Source organism: Barbus barbus (genome assembly GCF_936440315.1).
Source record: "Barbus barbus genome assembly, chromosome: 31".
Lineage (NCBI taxonomy): Eukaryota > Metazoa > Chordata > Actinopteri > Cypriniformes > Cyprinidae > Barbus > Barbus barbus.
Window position 1 is genome coordinate 20360872 of NC_136759.1, and position 20222 is coordinate 20381093.

At 39.0% G+C, this 20222-nt stretch overlaps 1 protein-coding gene across 2 annotated transcripts; it reads left to right on the forward strand.

The window, feature by feature from the left end:
- Positions 1-12325: 12325 nt before the first annotated feature.
- On the forward strand, positions 12326-15768 carry LOC306851705 (uncharacterized protein). 2 transcript variants are annotated; one of them, XM_079388141.1, is made up of 8 exons: positions 12326-12386; positions 13345-13558; positions 13851-13926; positions 14244-14518; positions 14619-14750; positions 15249-15328; positions 15473-15553; positions 15632-15768. In XM_079388141.1, the coding sequence occupies exons 1-8, from the start codon at positions 12367-12369 to the stop codon at positions 15738-15740; spliced, it is 987 nt and encodes a 328-aa protein (XP_079244267.1). In that variant the 5' UTR covers positions 12326-12366; the 3' UTR covers positions 15741-15768. The 2 variants fall into 2 exon arrangements, with proteins under 2 accessions (XP_079244267.1, XP_079244268.1); XM_079388142.1 differs by having other exon boundaries at positions 12326-12889; positions 13019-13558; positions 15632-15759.
- Positions 15769-20222: the final 4454 nt, after the last annotated feature.

Below are 20222 nucleotides of genomic sequence, written 5' to 3' on the forward strand. Positions count from 1 at the left end.
GCTGATTAATGACACTGTTGCCTTTAGAACTGCTTAGCTGAATTTAATTAATTTCATAATTGTTCAATTTGCAGCAATGACACTGTTATTCATCTGAAATGATTGAACACAGAACTAAATTGAGCTGAATAATGATACTATTGTCTTCTGTAGAGTTGCTTTATAACTAAATTGAATTTGTTTCATAATTGATGATATTTGCAATATTGGCACTTTTATTGAACTGAACTGAAATAACATTTAACTGAATTGAGTTGAATAATGACACTGTTGTCTTTTGTAGAGCTTCATATAGGTGAATTGAATTATTTTTTTATTTGAAGAAATTAGCATTTACACTTTATCTAAATTGAATAAACTGGACCAAAGTGAGCTGAATAAACTATAATAGTACTATTGTCTTCTGTAGAACTGCGTTATAGCTAAATTTAATTGGTTTTATAATTGATTCAATTTGCAACATTGACACTTTTATTGAACTGAAAAGAATCAACATTTACCTGAATTGAGTTGGATAATGACACTGTTGTCTTAAGAGCTGCTTATAACTTAATTGAATTGATCTCATAGAGCAGGGGTGCCCAATCCTGCTCCTGGCGATCGACTGTCCTGCAAAGTTCAGCTCCAACTCTAATCAAACACACCTGCTTTTAATATTCAAGCGATCCTGAAGACCTTAATTAGTTGCTTCAGGTGTGTTTGATTAGAGTTGGAGCTGAACTTTGAAGGACAGTCGATCGCCAGGAGCAGGATTGGGCACCCCTGTCATAGAGAATTTGAAGCTGACGTCACGCCGCGTTGAGTTCTGAGAAACTGCTTTGCAGGTCGTGGACATGACAAGATACCGGATAGTAAATCTATTAATAATGTCAGCGATTAAACCCACAGCCTGTCACGCAATAAAATAATCATATTGCTGCCTGTTTTTGAAAGCTTTGATTTCGTTTGGTTTAATAATTAACATCACCTTGGCGAGTATGACTCTCACTCGGCTTGTGAATTAGCAGTACTTGAACAGGGACTTTAAAATGCTCAACACAAATAATGCTTCATGTGATTTAATGTACCAAGACAGTGATAAAGACAATATTGTAAAGAATATACTATGTGCAGATACGCACATAAGCCCAAAATGTGAACGTTTATTTACACGTGAAGCATTTCATCTCATATAAAGAATGCTTAATGTACTGGCACTGTGCTATTAAAAGACCACATTCTGTACACACCTTATTAATAAAGCATAATATCTGCAGAAAAACTGATGAACCCAAAATATGAACTATAAATACTGTATTAATGCATAACCATTTTCTTCATTACGATGTTCTAAAGGATTGGAAACTTTAATGTGTAATTAAACAAGTTCCATTAATGTTCTGGCCTCATCTGCATGTCTTAGCTTCACTGTTTTACTACATTAAACCAGCCTTATAAAATGCTACAAAACTGTTCAAGCTTCCAGGGATTTACTTTTAGTTGTCATTTGTTGAAATAAATACAAACATATCATTTGCTTGTGTCTGTCTGCTGAATGTGACCCACAATCTTCTCCACCGTGGCCATGGAAAAATGTATATTTACAATGACAACAATTATACTTCGTCATTAAAATGTTTCAACAAAGAAATGGATCGACTTCTGTCAGCTTGTTGAACAAACACTTTAGTAATGAAAAGTAACACAAGGATTCACTATTTTCATTCAAATCAAAGCGTAAATACATGTAGAAAACATATCCTTGTTTTGCAGCTGTCACAGAAGAGCGTACACAGTTTGTGTTCAGCGGATATTCTCCAAAATGGCGCTACATTGACACGGAGAGACAGAAATTGTCATTATTTTTATTTTCTTTGCGTACAAAAAGTGTTCTCGTCGCTTCATAAAATTCAGATTGAACCACTGATGGCAGATGGACTATTCTGATGATGCTTTTCATACTTTACTGGGCCTTGACAGTGAGAGTTACTTGGCAGTCAATGGGACAGTCACAAACCTCCCGGTTTTCATCCAAAATACCTTATATTGTGTTCCGAGATGAATAAAGCTTTTTACGGGTTTGGAAGGACATGGGGGTAAGTGATTAATGACAAAATTTTCATTTTGGGATGGCGTAATCCTTTAATAAGTTAACAAGTTTTACGGCAAATATGCCTGTGGTTTACCAACATTCTGAAATCAGCCAGCATGTGACCAACATTGAAATATGTTTTAAATAAGTTGAAAATGCAAAATAATGCAAAATAGTTGAAACAATGCAAAATAATGTAAAATATTTGTAAAAAGGTAATCACAATACTTATAAATCAATGCTGAAAACGAAGATGTGTTACAAAAAGTAAGATGCTGAAACAATGTGATATTAACATTATTATTATTATTATTATTTGCAAAATCAAAACAAAATTCAATAGTGATCCAAGATGTAGATTCACCCATGAACAAATGTCAAAATGCAGGATGTGTTTCCTCAGTAATAAAAGCTACAGATGAATAAATCAATACATATAAATGAACTGAAATGTAATACAAGTGATCCTGGTTTGTTAAATTGGTCTGGAGGAAAGTCTACACTGAATCCAATCTAAATCTGTCAGCGAAATCAGTGAAAGCTGAAGGCAGGGCAGTAACACCAGCTGCTGTAATATCCATACGGTTATCTGGGTCAGTCATATGTGCCCCATTCACAATGTGTGCACTGCCCCTGAAAGAGACAAACACTTATAAGGGAGCTTATTAATGGGTTTTGTAGAAAACCACCGTAAATCAGATATTTATTTTGGCAAAAACACACAAATTGCTTGTTGGCTGCAGGCAGTGGAGGAAGAGCAATTGGAATTCCATAATTCTGCTATGTTGCTTGTTGTATTATTTTAGGTTTTCCTGATTGAGATACATAATCCCAGGTTTAAGTTATTATGCTTTGTCCTCAGTGGACTTTATGCTACCTCAGTGGACTCTGTCTCTACACAATATTAATGCTATATATTAACCTGTGACAATGCCATATAGAGGGTTTGATTATGAACCAAGATGATATTCATATCCCTTGAGATTGTACTAAAGCTCTGTTCTGACCTGACTATCTTGGTGTAAATTTTAAGGCATCATAGATGTGCTAAGATACCTTGTTTGAATCTAAGACAGCTATATACATTATGTAACCCTCAAGAATAAGGCTACTACTCGATGCATCATCTCCGCATCATTTGATGCATCTGTTGAAAAAGACCAGGAAGCTTATGCCTTCTTCAGCTGAAAACCTTCCTCAGAGTAATATATCTGAGCTCTGATTTTATTTTATTTATTTTTAGTTGATTTAACTTTTTTTTTGCCCCCTGTTGCAAAGGATTATTATTTATTTATTTATTTTACATTCATAAAGATGTATAGTTACCACCAGACCATGCTAAAGGGTAAAGTGCCTTTGACAATCAAAGAGGACAAAAACAGTCTTTAGTGTGTTAAAGGAACGACAGTCCCTTTTAGCCCCTCTCCTTTGGTATTTCATGGGGAAAAATGACATGAGGGTGAGAAAATGATGACAGAATTCTGGGTGAACTATCCCTTTAAGGCAGGAACAGTAGCCTACAAGTGTAAAGCCCCATAGAATATGGAGTTTTTGACAAGGTGTTTAGACCTTATCCTGCACTCCTTCAACTCGCATGGATTGTCTTACTCTTCATGCATTATTAATGGTTCTGGGTCAATGTTCCTGTCTTAGAGACACGGGGAATGAGTCCGAATTCCAGTGACTGAAGAAAGCTGTGTTAAAACCCAGAATACATCACATTGGAACTCTTTCTCAGCTCATAATAGGAGCCTGAATAAGCGAGAGGGACTGCAGCAACTTCCTGAATAGTATATTCTCTCTTCACGCACGATAATCCATGGGTCATTATCCAGTCTTTAATTCCTTTCAGCTGCTTTCAGCTTTGCGGTGTCTTTATTATCAGTGATTCACATTTGATGCCCATACTATTGCTGGCCCATAGCAATGTGAAATTCTTTGAAATTACACTGTACAATTATACTGTATTGAGATCGTACTGGTGGATTAGCAGTCAGACTAAACCGTTTTTATTTAGATATACGCTCTACTTAATTGTGTAACAGATGCATTCACTCATATAGCACAGGAAGTGACAGGCTCTCTATGCGAAGTTCAAAGATTTAACTGAAGGCTGTTCACTCCATAGTGTAAAAAAAAAAAAAAAAAAAAAAAAAGACTGACAGCAGGACTGTGCTGTAGAGATAAGAGAACAGCTCAGGCCATTTGAGGGGACTGTCAGCAGCAAAGCTTCAAGCAGGTTGTGACATTTTCAGGGAAGTCCTGAGTCTCTAGCGCCATCAAAAGATGTCAGGATGGCTATAATAACGGATTCAGAAGATGGATTGTGACAAGTCAAAAATCACCAGCGTTTAACACATTTTTTTTTTTTTGCCTTAGCGTGTTGATGGATAACTTCCTGAAGCATGTCATTTGATGTTAGCCAAACAACAGTTAACGCACAGTAATTAATTTAATAAAACCTGAGTTACATTCAGATCGCACTCAAGTATGTTCTTTTAAATTATATTATTTCCCTAATAAGTAAGTGTATTTTGATTCACAAGGGAAGAAAGGATGCACTTTTGGCAACTGACAATGAGTCGACGCAAATACACACAGCACAAAGCTATTTAAGCACATTTAGTGCTTGGAAAACTGGATTGTGTGTGATTAGCAAGTAAGATAGTAAATGTTTAGTGTGTCTACACAGTTAATGACACTCCTCTCATGGTGTTCTTTGGAAGAGACCGAACAGTCATTGACTTCTTTAATAAGGGACGAAGATGATACTGCTATAAATCTTTGATAAAAGTAAATTATATATTTTAGGCAGTGGCTATTTGCACTAAGTGTAAATAGCGATTAGATGCTATTTACTTTAAGTGAAAATAGCATATTTTCTTATCGATAGAAGCTATTTACACTAAATGCAAATAGTGAGAGATGCTATTTACACTAAGTGCAAACAACAATGGATTCTATGTAGACTAAGTTCATATATATAAGTTTATTTATAAATCCATTAATTATTCATATTAATGGACATCAATTCCTGACACAGCAGCATTCGGCATTGCCATATCAAATTCTGACAGACCACAGAACACACACAGAGTCTTCAGTTGAGAGTCGGGTGACAGGGGTTTTGAGGACGACAATGAGGGCTGTCAAAGAGACAGACAGCATCCTCCGCTTAATATAACCTTATCATCTCTGGAGCAAGCAGCTAGTCAAGTCTGGCAGAGCCAAGCACTGGGGCAAGACCTCTCCCGCCGGACCCACGTGTAAAGAACACGGAGTTCACTTAGAGCACATCAGTCTTCTGCGTGTTTAGTGCATGTTAATGGATCGGTTCGGCAGACTGGTCAGAATTCAAATGGAAGACTCCCACTGATGGTGCTCCTTTCATTTTAGGGCGTTTTATTCTGATACTTCATATGCTTTTGTATGTCAGCTGACTTTTAAATAGAATCAAATGAATAAACGCTGGGAACGAATTCATTTGGTGGTGCAGGAAGGTCAGCCTCAGCAGAGTGAGTCGGTATCTATGCACGTTACGGAGGGAAGGCAGGACCTTTCAGGCTCTGACTCAGTGTGTGAGTAACAGCTAGCAAGCTGTAATGGGCAGCCGAAATCCTCACAGAAGATTCAAGGCCTGTGCTGGGTTCACAGATAACAACAGACTCGGGAAATGTCATCTCTATATGCTTCACTGTTTACACAGCCAATCGTGTACAAAGGAAACAGGAAGACCTTCCCTGGGTTGATCTTTTATCGACTTTTCTGCACTGTGGTTAAAATGACACACTCCTTCCTGAAGATCTGATATTTATCATTTTGCCAAACCAAAGTCAATAATTCATCTTGTCACTATATGTGGATGGAAGCTGGCTGTTTATATAAATGGTTTCAGAAATTCTATCACTTAGATGCACCAATACATATTAAAGAGAACCAAGGTACAATTATAAAATTGCACACATACAGTGGGGCAAATAAGTATTTGATACACTGTCGATTTTTCAAGTTTTCCCACTTACAAAGAATGGAGAGATCTGTAATTTTCATCGTAGGTACACCTCAACTGTGAGAGACAGAATATTTAAAAAAATCCAGAAAATCACATTGTATGATTTTTGAATAATTAATTTCCATTTTATTGCATGAAAGAAGTATTTCATACAATAGAAAAATAGAACTTAGTATTTGGTACAGAAACCTTTGTTTATAATTACAGAGGTCAGACGTTTCCTGTAGTTCTTGACCAGGTTTGCACACACTGCAGCAGGGATTTTGGCCCACTGCTCCATACAGGTCTTCTCCAGATCTTTCAGGTTTTGGGGCTGTCGCTGGGCAACATGGAGTTTCAGCTCCCTCCATAGATTTTCTATTGGGTTCAGGTCTGGAGGCTGGCTAGGCCACTCCAGGATCTTGAAATGCTTCTTACGGAGCCACTCCTTAGTTGCCCTTGCTGTGTGTTTGGGGTCATTGTCATGCTGGAAGACCCAGCCACAACCCATCTTCAATGCTCTTACTGAGGGAAGGAGGTTGTTGCCCAAAATCTTGCGATACATGGCCCCATCCATCCTCCCCTCAATACGGTGCAGTCGTCCTGTCCCCTTTGCAGAAAAGCACCCCCAAAGCATGATATTTCCACCCCCATGCTTCACGGTTGGGATGGTGTTCTTTGGATTGTACTCATCCTTATTCTTCCTCCAAACACGGCGAGTGGAGTTTATACCAAAAAGTTATATTTTGGTCTCATCTGACCACATGACCTTCTCCCATGCCTCCTGCAGGATTTTAATCCATGACGGTGTACTGTGTTACTAATGGTAACCGTTGAGACTGTGGTCCCAGCTCTCTTCCTGTCATTGACCAGGTCCTCCCGTGTAGTTCTAGGCTAATCCCTCACCTTTCTCAGGATCATTGATACTCCACAAGGCGAGATCTTGCATGGAGCCCCAGTGCGAGGGAGATTGACAGTCATCTTGAATTTCTTCCATTTTCTAATAATTGCGCCAACAGTTGTTGCCTTCTCACCAAGCTGTTTGCCTACAGTCCTGTAGCCCATCCCAGCCTTGTGCAGGTCTACAATTTTGTCCCTAGTGCCCTTAGATAGCTTAGAGGTTGGAGTCTGATTGATTGAGTGTGTGAACAGGGGTCTTTTATACAGGTAACAAGTTCAAACAGGTGCAATTAATATACATAATGAGTGGAGGATAGGAGGGCTTCTTAAAGACAAACTAACAGTTCTGTGAGAGCCAGAATTCTTGCTGGTTGGTAGGTGATCAAATACTTATTTCATGCAATAAAATGGAAATTAATTATTCAAAAATCATACAATGTGATTTTCTGGATTTTTTTTAAATATTCTGTCTCTTACAGTTGACAATGAAAATTACAGTGAAAACTACAATGAAAATTACAGATCTCGCCATTCTTTGTTTATTGTGTATTGCTGTACACCCAAAGCACTTTACAATCATGGTGGGGGGGTATCTCCTCAACCATCACCAGTGTGCAGCATCCACTTGGATGATGCGACGGCAGCCACACTACAACGGCGCCAGTGCGCTCACCACACACCAGCTACAGGTGGAGAGGAGAGAGCCATATATATATATATGCCACACATATATATATATATATATATATATATATATATATATATATATATATATATATATATATACTGTATATACACATACATATACAGTGGGTACGGAAAGTATTCAGACCCCCTTAAATTTTTCACTCTTTGTTATATTGCAGCCATTTGCTAAAATCATTTAAGTTCATTTTTTTCCTCATTAATGTACACACAGCACCCCATATTGACAGAAAAACACAGAATTGTTGACATTTTTTCAGATTTATTAAAAAAGAAAAACTGAAATATCACATGGTCCTAAGTATTCAGACCCTTTGCTCAGTATTTAGTAGATGCACCCTTTTGATCTAATACAGCCATGAGTCTTTTTGGGAAAGATGCAACAAGTTTTTCACACCTGGATTTGGGGATCATCTGCCATTCCTCCTTGCAGATCCTTTCCAGTTCTGTCAGTTTGGATGGTAAACGTTGGTGGACAACTATTTTTAGGTCTCTCCATTGCTCAATTGGGTTTAAGTCAGGGCTCTGGCTGGGTCATTCAAGAACAGTCACGGAGTTGTTGTGAAGCCACTCCTTCGTTATTTTAGCTGTGTGCTTGGGGTCATTGTCTTGTGGGAAGGTAAACCTTCGGCCCAGTCTGAGGTCCTGAGCACTCTGGAGAAGGTTTTCGTCCAGGATATCCCTGTACTTGGCCGCATTCATCTTTCCCTCGATTGCAACCAGTCGTCCTGTCCCTGCAGCTGAAAAACACCCCCACAGCATGATGAGGCCACCACCATGCTTCACTTTTGGGACTGTATTGGACAGGTGATGAGCAGTGCCTGGTTTTCTCCACACATACCGCTTAGAATTAAGGCCAAAAAGTTCTATCTTGGTCTCATCAGACCAGAGAATCTTATTTCTCACCATCTTGTGGTCCTTCAGGTGTTTTTTTGTGTCTTGCACTGTGGAGAGGCTTCCGTCGGGCCACTCTGCCATAAAGCCCCGACTTGTGGAGGTCAGCCACAGTGATCTTTGGGTTCTTCTTTACCTCTCTCACCAAGGCTCTTCTCCCCCTATAGCTCAGTTTGGCCGGACGGCCAGCTCTAAGAAGGGTTCTGGTCGTCCCAAACGTCATCCATTTAAGGATTATGGAGGCCACTGTGCTCTTAGGAACCTTAAGTACAGCAGAATTTTTTTTGTAACATTGGCCAGATCTGTGCCTTGCCACAATTCTGTCTCTGAGCTCTTCAGGCAGTTTCTTTGACCTCATGATTCTCATTTGCTCTGACATGCACTGTGAGCTGTAAGGTCTTATATAGACAGGTGTGTAGCTTTCCTAATCAAGTCCAGTCAGTATAATCAAACACAGCTGGACTCAAATGAAGGTGTAGAACCATCTCAAGGATGATCCGAAGAAATGGACAGCAGAGTTAAATATATGAGTGTCACAGGAAAGGGTCTGAATACTTAGGACCATGTGATATTTCAGTTTTTCAGTTTTAATAAATCTGCAAAAATTCTGTGTTTTTCTGTCAATATGGGGTGTTGTGTGTACATTAATGAGGAAAAAAAATGAACTTAAATGATTTTAGCAAATGGCTGCAATATAACAAAGAGTGAAAAATTTAAGGGGGTCTGAATACTTTCTGTACCCACTGTATATGTGTGTGTCTTGGGTCTTGGGTCAGTAACATATTTTCTACATTATATTCTGATTAGTTAACCCTGTGGTACTGTTCAGTCATTTTTAACCAAAAAAATGAAAATGAATGGGAAGCAAATTTCATCTAGTGGAAACATTTAGTACTGTGCCCATATATATATATATATATATATATATATATATATACATACACACTCACCTAAAGGATTATTAGGAACACCTGTTCAATTTCTCATTAATGCAATTATCTAATCAACCAATCACATGGCAGTTGCTTCAATGCAATTAGGGGTGTGGTCCTGGTCAAGACAATCTCCTGAACTCCAAACTGAATGTCAGAATGGGAAAGAAAGGTGATTTAAGCAATTTTGAGCGTGGCATGGTTGTTGGTGCCAGAAGGGCCGGTCTGAGTATTTCACAATCTGCTCAGTTACTGGGATTTTCACGCACAACCATTTCTAGGGTTTACAAAGAATGGTGTGAAAAGGGAAAAACATCCAGTATGCGGCAGTCATGTGGGCGAAAATGCCTTGTTGATGCTAGAGGTCAGAGGAGAATGGGCCGACTGATTCAAGCTGATAGAAGAGCAACTTTGACTGAAATAACCACTCGTTACAACCGAGGTATGCAGCAAAGCATTTGTGAACACGCACAACCTTGAGGCGGATGGGCTACAACAGCAGAAGACCCCACCGGGTACCACTCATCTCAACAAATAGGAAAAAGAGGCTACAATGTGCACGAGCTCACCAAAATTGGACGGTTGAAGACTGGAAAAATGTTGCCTGGTCTGATGAGTCTCGATTTCTGTTGAGACATTCAGATGGTAGAGTCAGAATTTGGCGTAAACAGAATGAGAACATGGATCCATCATGCCTTGTTACCACTGTGCAGGCTGGTGGTGGTGGTGTAATGGTGTGGGGGATGTTTTCTTGGCACACTTTAGGCCCCTTAGTGCCAATTGGGCATCGTTTAAATGCCACGGCCTACCTGAGCATTGTTTCTGACCATGTCCATCCCTTTATGACCACCATGTACCCATCCTCTGATGGCTACTTCCAGCAGGATAATGCACCATATCACAAAGCTCGAATCATTTCAAATTGGTTTCTTGAACATGACAATGAGTTCACTGTACTAAAATGGCCCCCACAGTCACCAGATCTCAACCCAATAGAGCATCTTTGGGATGTGGTGGAACGGAGCTTCGTGCCCTGGATGTGCATCCCACAAATCTCCATCAACTGCAAGATGCTATCCTATCAATATGGGCCAACATTTCTAAAGAATGCTTTCAGCACCTTGTTGAATCAATGCCACGTAGAATTAAGGAAGTTCTGAAGGCGAAAGGGGGTCAAACACAGTATTAGTATGGTGCTCCTAATAATCCTTTAGGTGAGTGTATATATATATATATATATATATATATATTGTGGCGGGAGGAGCAAACGGCAGACACGGTGGGTGTGGCGTCAAGCCTCGGAGAGGTTTTTATTAAACAATAAAAAAGGTAAAATAAAGTGTCCAAGGGGAAAAGTGTCCAAATAAACAGGGAATCTGGTGTCCTCGTTGTGCTGCGGGGCTTGTGCAGGAAGATAGTGTTCAGAAGGGAAGGGTCCAGGGAAGGGGCGGAGTCCGGTGGCCGCACGCGCTCCCCTCTCGGGGCCGGGAGCGAGTGGCGGCGGCATCTCTTGCGCGGCTCCTTCCATCTCCTGGGCCACCGGCGCTTCTGGGGGACTCGACGGCCCGGCATCCTGGCCCGTCAGCCGCCTGACGGGTGCGGCAGTCCTCCTCGACGCACCCTTCCAGGACCCACGAGGACACCAGCGTGCATGCACGTGGAAGAGACCGGTCTCCCGAGGAGAGGCGTGCTCGGCGTTTAAACAGCGGCGGTAATGAGGCTCTATTCACATCAGGTGCGCCTCATGACACGCCGCCAGCCCTAGGTGTTCAGCGCCCCTCCTCTCTCACACACCCACTCCCGTCGGGAGCCTGGTGAAGGGCGGCGAATACGGGACGGGGTGGTGATGATGGACAGAGGGGAGGCAGCCGACTCGTCACAATATATAAGGAGACAAAGTTTAAGTCTGTGTACAAAAGCATTCAAAAAAATTCACACCAGCACCAGAAGGTTAAAAAAAAAAACTATCACAATGATAATAATCATCAATATTTGAAGACTATTCAATATACATTACATTTTTGTGGAAGATGATATACATTTCAAAACGTGATTGCTGAGGTTCACACACCAGCGTTTAGGGAGAAAAACGTATTAATAAACATACCACTTCTTGTGTTTTTTTTTTTTTTTTTACCAGCAGTTCACTTTAACGTTTCCCGTCTCCACCATGCCATCCCAGCCCAGCCCTGGAGAAAACATTTTGCGCTTTGCCCCCGTTGCTCATGGCAGATGTCAACACTGACTACATTAGCAGTCAGATGTGGTTTGCTTTAAAGAGTCTGCTTTGACGGCGGATGTCACATCCGTAAGAGGCGGCATGACACATCTCTCTCTCTCCTCTTAAGACTTTGCCCTTCATTTCATACAGCCATATTTTCAATCATTCCTTCATTCTGCTGCTCAGACCCAGCAGGGAGTTCAGCATATGGAGTCAAAATAGGGCCATATAGATCTGCAAAATAAAACAATGTTTTGCAAACAAAAAATATGTTTTGCAAAAAAAAATAGAGTATTGAGAAAAAAAATGCTTTTTTGCAAGTAAAAAAAAAAATAGCAAAAGAAAAGTTAACCACTGAGAGAAAAAATAAAGTTTAGCAAAGTAAAACTTCAGCAGCATTGACTTTGCAACACATATTTCCCTTTGCGCCGCTCCTTTAAATCCGCGTTTCAGTCATCCGTGCCTCTGCGGCGCAAGCTTTCCTTTGCGCTTCTTTTTTCTTTGCGCCTCGCTTTGTGTCCCTGATTTGACGTGGGGGAGGGGTCAAGAGGTTGGGGTGTGTACAAGGGACGAAGGCGCGTCCTTCTCGTTACGTCATCAGCGCGAGCCCCAGACCGAGTGAGTGGATCGATCGAAATGGCTGAGCAGAGACATGCGGGTGATGGATCACAGGTATGTATTATTGATCGCTTTCTTCAAGTTCGCTAGATAGACCGATAACTATATGTAACTATGTGTATCAACGCGTTTGCTCAAGTTAAGTAAGTTAGAGATCAATTAATGCGGTTAATGTGGCGATTAGCTAATCGCCGACGCAACGTTAAGTGTGTCGGCGGCTGTAAAGTTACATTTCTCTCAATATGCACACCTTTCACGTTGTTTTATAATTAATAAATAATAATTATTATTCTCCACGTCCTAGTTGTATTATGGACTATAAACGATGCCAAAGGTGTCTCTCAAAATATACTGTAAATTGAAAACAAATAATACAAAACAAATCCCTTGTATGTGCAAACATAATTTGAAATAAACCTCTTTCTGATTCCGAACAAGTTGATTTATATACAGTAGGTCACATCCATATAGACTATGTTTAAAAGCTGTGATGTTAATATGATACATTGTTAATGCACTTATTCTAGATCAGTTGTGTGAAACTCAATTCCTGGAGGGCCACAGCTCTGCACAGTTTAGCTCAAACCAGCTCCAACCCACACCTGTTTGGAGGTTTCTAGAAATCCTGAAGATCTTGATTAGCTGAATCAGATGTGTTTGATTAGGGTTTGAGCTCAACTGTGCAGAGCCGCTGCCCTCCAGGAACTGAGTTTAAAACCCCTGATCCAGATAATCCTATATGATGTTGTCATGACATATTTAACAGAGAGAATATTCAGATGTCTGTACAGCTGCACAGAATTTAATAGGTCTTCTGACCCAAAGCCTTGGTCAGATTCAGTCAGCTCAGGGTCAGCAGCAGCAGCCACAACAACGACAGCAGCCTCCTGCTATTTCTCAGCCTCGAATAGAGCAGGATATGGCCAGATATTGCCGCATCCACATCTAATTATCTTAACAATTGTCTTTTGAATGTTTAATATTATAATTAACATTGTTTTATTATTTGTAGATCTTTTCCTGGGATGTTTAAAAAAGCAAAGAAGAAAACTCCAAATCCACAAATACATGTGAAAGCCACACCTTGGAAACCATTTGCTGTTTCCATATATTTAATGAGCAGCAACACTGACACCTCACCCACACCTTCTGAAGAGCTTGAACTACTCCAGGCCGGACTAGGAAAACGGGTGATTACAATTTCATCCAATGTGAACCATTCGGATGTAAGTTCATTTTATAGTACAATCTAATTTGTTAGTTTGTGCCATCTGATTAGAGCAGGATTATTTCTTTATCACCCTGCGAATAATATATAATTAACTGCTTCAAAGTAATATTCCACTTTCAAAACATGCTGAGATGAATGAACATAATTTGCTTAAACATAGCAAAATGTGAATTAGTATGTATAAAAATGACAAACAAATGCATGTAAAATTTTCAATGTGATAAAGATTTAGTTTTTACTTTGTATGGTTGTTTGAGAACCCTTGTTCTGTTTCATGTTTATTTCAGTTATGCAAGCTCCTTGAAGCTGAATTTCCAAAGATGAAGTCACTTACTGGAGGGTGGTTACTTTATAAGGCACCAGGTATGCTGTACTGTCAACCAGAACAGACACAAACATGAATATCTGAGTAGAGTATACTGTAGTGTAAGTAATTTCCATAGGTAGTTATTAATTGAACATTTCCCCTGGCATTCTAACCTTAAATCCCAGGCTACATCCTTTTTTAATAATAGTACACAGGGAAGTGTTAATAGAATATGGGAAGCACTGTTTTTTGCACTGTGTTGTAAGTTTTTTTTTTTTATAAAAGCACTTCGTTTTTAGCTACAGTATAAAGCCCAATTATATAGTAAAGACCTTTTATTGCTGGATTTGTTAATGTGTTTTTAAATTGTCAGGTGGGAATGGAAGAAGAAAGCTTACTGTTGTCCCTCCAGACTCAGAGGGTTATACAGGCAGCCTTCTCAAAATGGCTACCACCGCTGGAAGAACAGCACTGTATATGGTCCCTCTTCAAGAAGAGTTATGTCTTGATCCACTGCCATTCTCAGCAGAAGAGTTTGCGAAGATGCCAAAGGTTGAGTGTCGTACTTGTAAAACCACAATGCCACTACCAGTTTTGTACTTGCATGTTAAATCTTGTGGTGGCTGCACACAGTCAGCTAATGATGAGGTATGTTGTTTACACAATGACATTTTTTAGTAGAATTTATTATAACATTTTTCAGTTAAGTTTTCTTTTAGGCAGAATATATCTCGTTTTGTCATTTCAGACTACTGAAGATGATGATGTAAAAGTAGTTGGTGAGATTACCAGAGCACTTACCCCTACAGCCCCAGCTTCTACACCTACACCCACCACTTCAATACAAACTTGTTCTCCTACACCCACCACAAGTTTTGAGGTGAGCTAAATGAAAATGCTGTTTTTAATATATTCAAAATATTTGAGAATACATTTGCTTTTAATTTAAGTGCATAAGGACCGGTGCAGTTAGTAAAATGGTAATGTATGGTATTTTCTTTGTAGTGCCTTATTGTCAAGCACTTTTGATTAATTGATTGTAATTATACTGTCTCTCATTGGTACATAAAGACCATTTTGCAAGAGGTAAATAACACTGGTTGAGAATGCCCTATTTTTATAGTTTTCAAACTATACACAAATGTTAGAAGTCAATACAAAAAACATTCTGATTCAGTTCTAAATGTTTAGTAAATTGTAAAGTTAAAAAAAACTGAAACAGCGAGTGCTTGTTTAGATCTTGCAAAATATTGGTGACCAAAGTATTTAAAGTGACAAATTAAACAAATAACTTGATTGGAGTTTGGAAATAACCAATTGTGTTTTAATTGGGATTTTATTGTATAATACTTAATCAGTTGTCCTTTTGCCATTATAGGATGAGGGACAGTGTCCCATTTGTTTAGACACATTTTCACAGACAGAGTTGCCCATGCATGCAAGCGTTTGTGGAGATAGGTAATTTTTAATGATTTGAAAAGTTATTTCATTTACAGACATTTAATAATGTTATGTATTAAAAACATGTTTTAAGTATTATAAGTGTTATAACCTGTTGTAAATGTTATAAGAAGTCAATCTAACCATTGGGTATATACTCAGTATATTACAGACACTGGATTATGAGAGTAGTCCTCCGTGTGGCACACCAGTACAGCAAAACCAAGGCCCAGACATGAAATGGTACAGTTTATTTATTACATTTTAACAACCCTGAGACATCAGAATTCTTTACTAATCTTTTTTTTCCTGTTTTTATAGTCCAGATGATGTATTGCGTTTGTTGGCAAGAAGGGTAGATGACAGCAAGGATTTCAAGATCTGTGTTTCTCGAACTGACTTCTATCAAAGAGCTATGGTGCATGTATAATAAATCATTTTTAAGGATTAAAAATATCAAAAAAATCTTGGGCATTACTTATATTCCTTCATACATTTTCAAAGAATTTAAATAGAATTAGAAAACACAAACTCACAAATAATGACTTCACGTAATGTGATCACAATATGTGATATTTTCACAGAAAGGGTCACATATACTTTTATCAGTAGCATTACATCAATGGCTTGACACGCATGACATACCTTATCAGCTTATGGTTTGTGTCTACGTGAACAACATGAAGAGGGCCCTTGATGGAATAAGTCCTTCTGACTACACATCTCAATTGTGTAATTCTTGCAAGTATTCCAGCAGAGTCCACTCGATGCATGGAATCCCAAACTCTTGTCCATTGCACACGATGACCCAAGGCTTGTAAGTGTCCCTTCATCATTCTATGGCCTAGGTGTGGACTTTTAGCTTTGATTGATCTCACTAGGTTGTCAAGTTCTTCATCTGTGATTTTACTGTAGGTGTCCTTTAGAGAAATGCCATACTCAGTGAGGCGACGTTTGATTGTCCTTGTTGACACACCAAGAAGCTAGGCAATACATGGAACAGATAGCTGCATATTAACTAGGTACTGAAGATGTTCTCTGGAAATAATAAACTTTGGGGGCCCCTTACCTCCAAATTCCACTTCAAGGGCAGTAACAGGTTCATTGTTATTGTCAATATGCCTATCCACTGTGTTTTTCAAGGTTGACAGTTCGCCAAGGAGTTCCCCTGGGACTGAAATTTGATCATAGACTGATGAAATGAAGAGAAGCTCATGACCGCATAAAAACTGCAAATAATCTAGATCTAGGGGTAGGCGACTCATTGTATCCTGCAGTTTGGATAGCAGTCTTTCCATGATCATCCTTCCCAGCTGGTGACTTGTGGCATCATTAGGTCCATGGACCTAAAGATAAGAATTTATTTGATTAAATGTATAAAAAATTATTTACAAATTGATATGCGAGTCAGCTAAAGTTAAAACACCCTTAGGAGTTTGGCTGGTGTGTGTGTGTTGAGTTCTGTGCATCTGTGTGTGTTTTGTGCACGATTGTTTCTTATTTGAGTGTTTTCACGATTCTGATCAGTAGGAAATGCTGCTCTATGTAAAAGCAGTTCGAGTTTGGGTCACTTATAACGTGCATTTGAAAAAGCAACACCAGTCGAACATCATCATCATTATTATTAATATACTTTATTTAAATACCTGAGAAGGTTTTAGGAATATTGATAAAATGATGTCCATATGCATTTCCTATAACTAGTTATGTGTGTTATTGTCTTCCTCTACTGTGCGTATTTTGAGTTTTCGCACGAGAGCGACCTCTAGCTTTCGGGTGCAACAGTATTTTACCTATTTCACCCACAAGCTGTTCATAAATCATGTACAATATAATGTCTGTTAATCGTGACAGCCTTATTTGTGCTGACGCCTAGGTAAAGGTTGCAATTACTCTTAACGTCTCAGGTCAAAGAACATACGGGTCACATGACAACAGAACATGGCGGATGCAGTAACGTATGTCTGAATACTATTTCCACCACACATACTATATTGTGCCTTTTTTTGCGGATTACATTTAAAGATTTCAGATGCAAAAAGCCTCTACAGGCCCATCTCCATCAAAAAATGAGATTATGATGTTCAGTGAAAGCTCTCCACACATAATAGCCTGTGTTACTCAAATAATTTTACTTCAAAACCCCGCTAAATACCACCCTCTGGCCGGTCTGAAGTATCTGTTATTAATAATATAGGAGTCTAATAATAATATAGGAGTCTAATAATAATAAGAAAGCAATCAATAATACATACCTGTGATCCATCACCCGCATGTCTCTGCTCAGCCATTTCGATCGATCCACTCACTCGGTCTGGGGCTCGCGCTGATGACGTAACGAGAAGGACGCGCCTTCGTCCCTTGTACACACCCCAACCTCTTGACCCCTCCCCCACGTCAAATCAGGGACACAAAGCGAGGCGCAAAGGAAAGCTTGCGCCGCAGAGGCACGGATGACTGAAACGCGGATTTAAAGGAGCGGCGCAAAGGGAAATATGTGTTGCAAAGTCAATGCTGCTGAAGTTTTACTTTGCTAAACTTTATTTTTTCTCTCAGTGGTTAACTTTTCTTTTGCTATTTTTTTTTTTACTTGCAAAAAAGCATTTTTTTTCTCAATACTCTATTTTTTTTTGCAAAACTTTTTTTTTTTTTTGCAAAACATATTTTTTGTTTGCAAAACATTGTTTTATTTTGCAGATCTATATGGCCCTATTTTGACTCCATAATATCAGCACACCTCTGGGAACACCTTAATGAAAAAGTCCAACACTCAATGTTTTCACTTAAAACCAATGATTTCTCACAGGATGTCAATCAAGTGCATTTGAGTGAGTGTTTTATCAATGTATAAATTGCCAAGCAATGTTTTAAATGGCAAAACAACTTTAATAAGCATTTCCAGTTGTCCTGAATTGAAGTCCACCAGACATTCTCACAATTACAATCAGATTTATGACATCAAATGAGTTCATTTCACTCAAATATTAGAAAAAAACTTATGTGAACTCAGTAACTGATTCTTAAGCAGAACTCAAACTGAATGATTTACAGCAGATTTCTTGTTCCCAGCATTGCCTCAGATTCTTTAAGGTTCAGTGGCCCAGTAGTGCACAACGGAAACAAGCCACAAAGCAAAAAATTAGCACAACACAATAGAAAGAGGCCACAATGCAACAAAATTAGCATAACACCGTGGAAATAAGAAGCAACGCAACTAAATTAGTAAAACACAATGGAAACAAGGCCCAAGCAACAAATTTAGCACAACACAATTAAAAAAAGGCAGACGCAATGCAACAAAATCCGCACAGCACAACAGAAACAAGCTGCAGCGCAACGAAAGTAGCAGAACACAGTAGAAATAAGATGCAATGCAATTAAATTAGTGCAACACAAAGGAAACAAGTCTCAACACAACACAATTAGCACAATATTTTAATTTCTGGGTGAACTATTCATTTAATTTTCAATAGAACAGAGTCAAAGGAAAGAGAGAAGAAATGGATATTGAAAGGACCACAAATTGGGGCTCAACGCAACAAAAATAATAAAATAAATATATAAATAAAATTCAACCCGAATTCCAGAAATGTTGGGAAGTTTTTTTAAATATGAACAAAATGAAAACTAAAAGACTTTCAAATCACATGAGCCAATATTTTATTCACAATAGAACATAGAGAAAATAACAAATGTTTAAACGGATATATTCACTAAATGAGCTCATTTCAAATTTGATGCCTGCTACAAGTCTGAAGAAAGTTGGCATGGGGGCAACAACAATTTTGAAAAGATTCAGCTGGGAGAGCATCTAGCAACTAATTAAGTTAACTGACATCAGGTCTGTAACATGATTCTCTAGAAAAGGGATGTCTTAGAGAGGCAGGGTCTCCAATCTGTGAAAGAACTTTAAAAACAACGTTCCTCAACATCAAATTGCAAAGGCTTTGCAAATCTCATCATCTACAGTGCATAACATCCTCAAAAGATTCAGAGAAACTGGAGAAATCTCTGTGCATAAGGGACAAGGCCGAAGACCTTTGTTGGATGCCTGTGATCTTTGGCCCCTCAGACGACACTGCATCACATTACTAAATGGGCCTAGGAATACTTCCGACTAGTTTACCGACTACCACTGTCGGTAAACACAATCTGGACTGGACTGTTTCAAAGTGGAAAAGTGTTCTATGGTCAGACGAGCCCAAATTTGACATTCATGTTGGAAATCAAAGACTCTGTGTCGTCCAGGCTAAAGAGGAGGGAGACCCTCCAGTGTGTTATCAGCGTTCAGTTCAAAAGCCAGCATCTCTGATGGAATGGGGGTGGATAAGTGCATACGGTATGGGCAGCTTGCATGTTTTGGAAGGCACTATGAATGCTGAAAGGTATATCAAGGTTTTAGAGCAACATATGTTCCCCTCCAGATGACGTCTATTTCAGGGAAGGTATTTCAGTAGGCCAATGCAAAACCACATACTGCAGCTATTACAACAGCATAGCTTCGTGGTAGAAGAGTCATAATGCTGAATTGGCCTGCCTGCAGTCCAGAACTTTCACCTATAGATAACATTTGGCGCATCATTAAATGAAAAATACGTCAAAGACAATCACAAACTCCACAGCAGCTGGAAACCTATATCAGGCAAGAATGGGACCAAATGCTTAACCATGGTGAACATGCCCCCGTCCCAACTATTTTGAGACCTGTAGCAGGCATCAAATGTGAAATGAGCTCATTTTGTGCATACAATTGTAAAATTTCTCAGTTTAAACATTTGTTATGTCATCTATGTTCTATTGTGAGTAAAACATTGAAATTCTTTTAGTTGTCATTTTATCCAAATTAAAAAAAAACAAAAAAACAACATCCCAACATTTCCCGAATTTAGATTGTAATAATAGTAATAATAAT

Coding starts and splice junctions, on each gene's coding strand:
- LOC306851705 (XM_079388141.1), top strand. CDS start 12,367: ATGCGGGTGATGGATCACAG. Junction 14,519..14,618: donor CACAGTCAGCTAATGATGAG/GTATGTTGTTTA, acceptor TTGTCATTTCAG/ACTACTGAAGATGATGATGT. Junction 14,751..15,248: donor CACCCACCACAAGTTTTGAG/GTGAGCTAAATG, acceptor TTGCCATTATAG/GATGAGGGACAGTGTCCCAT.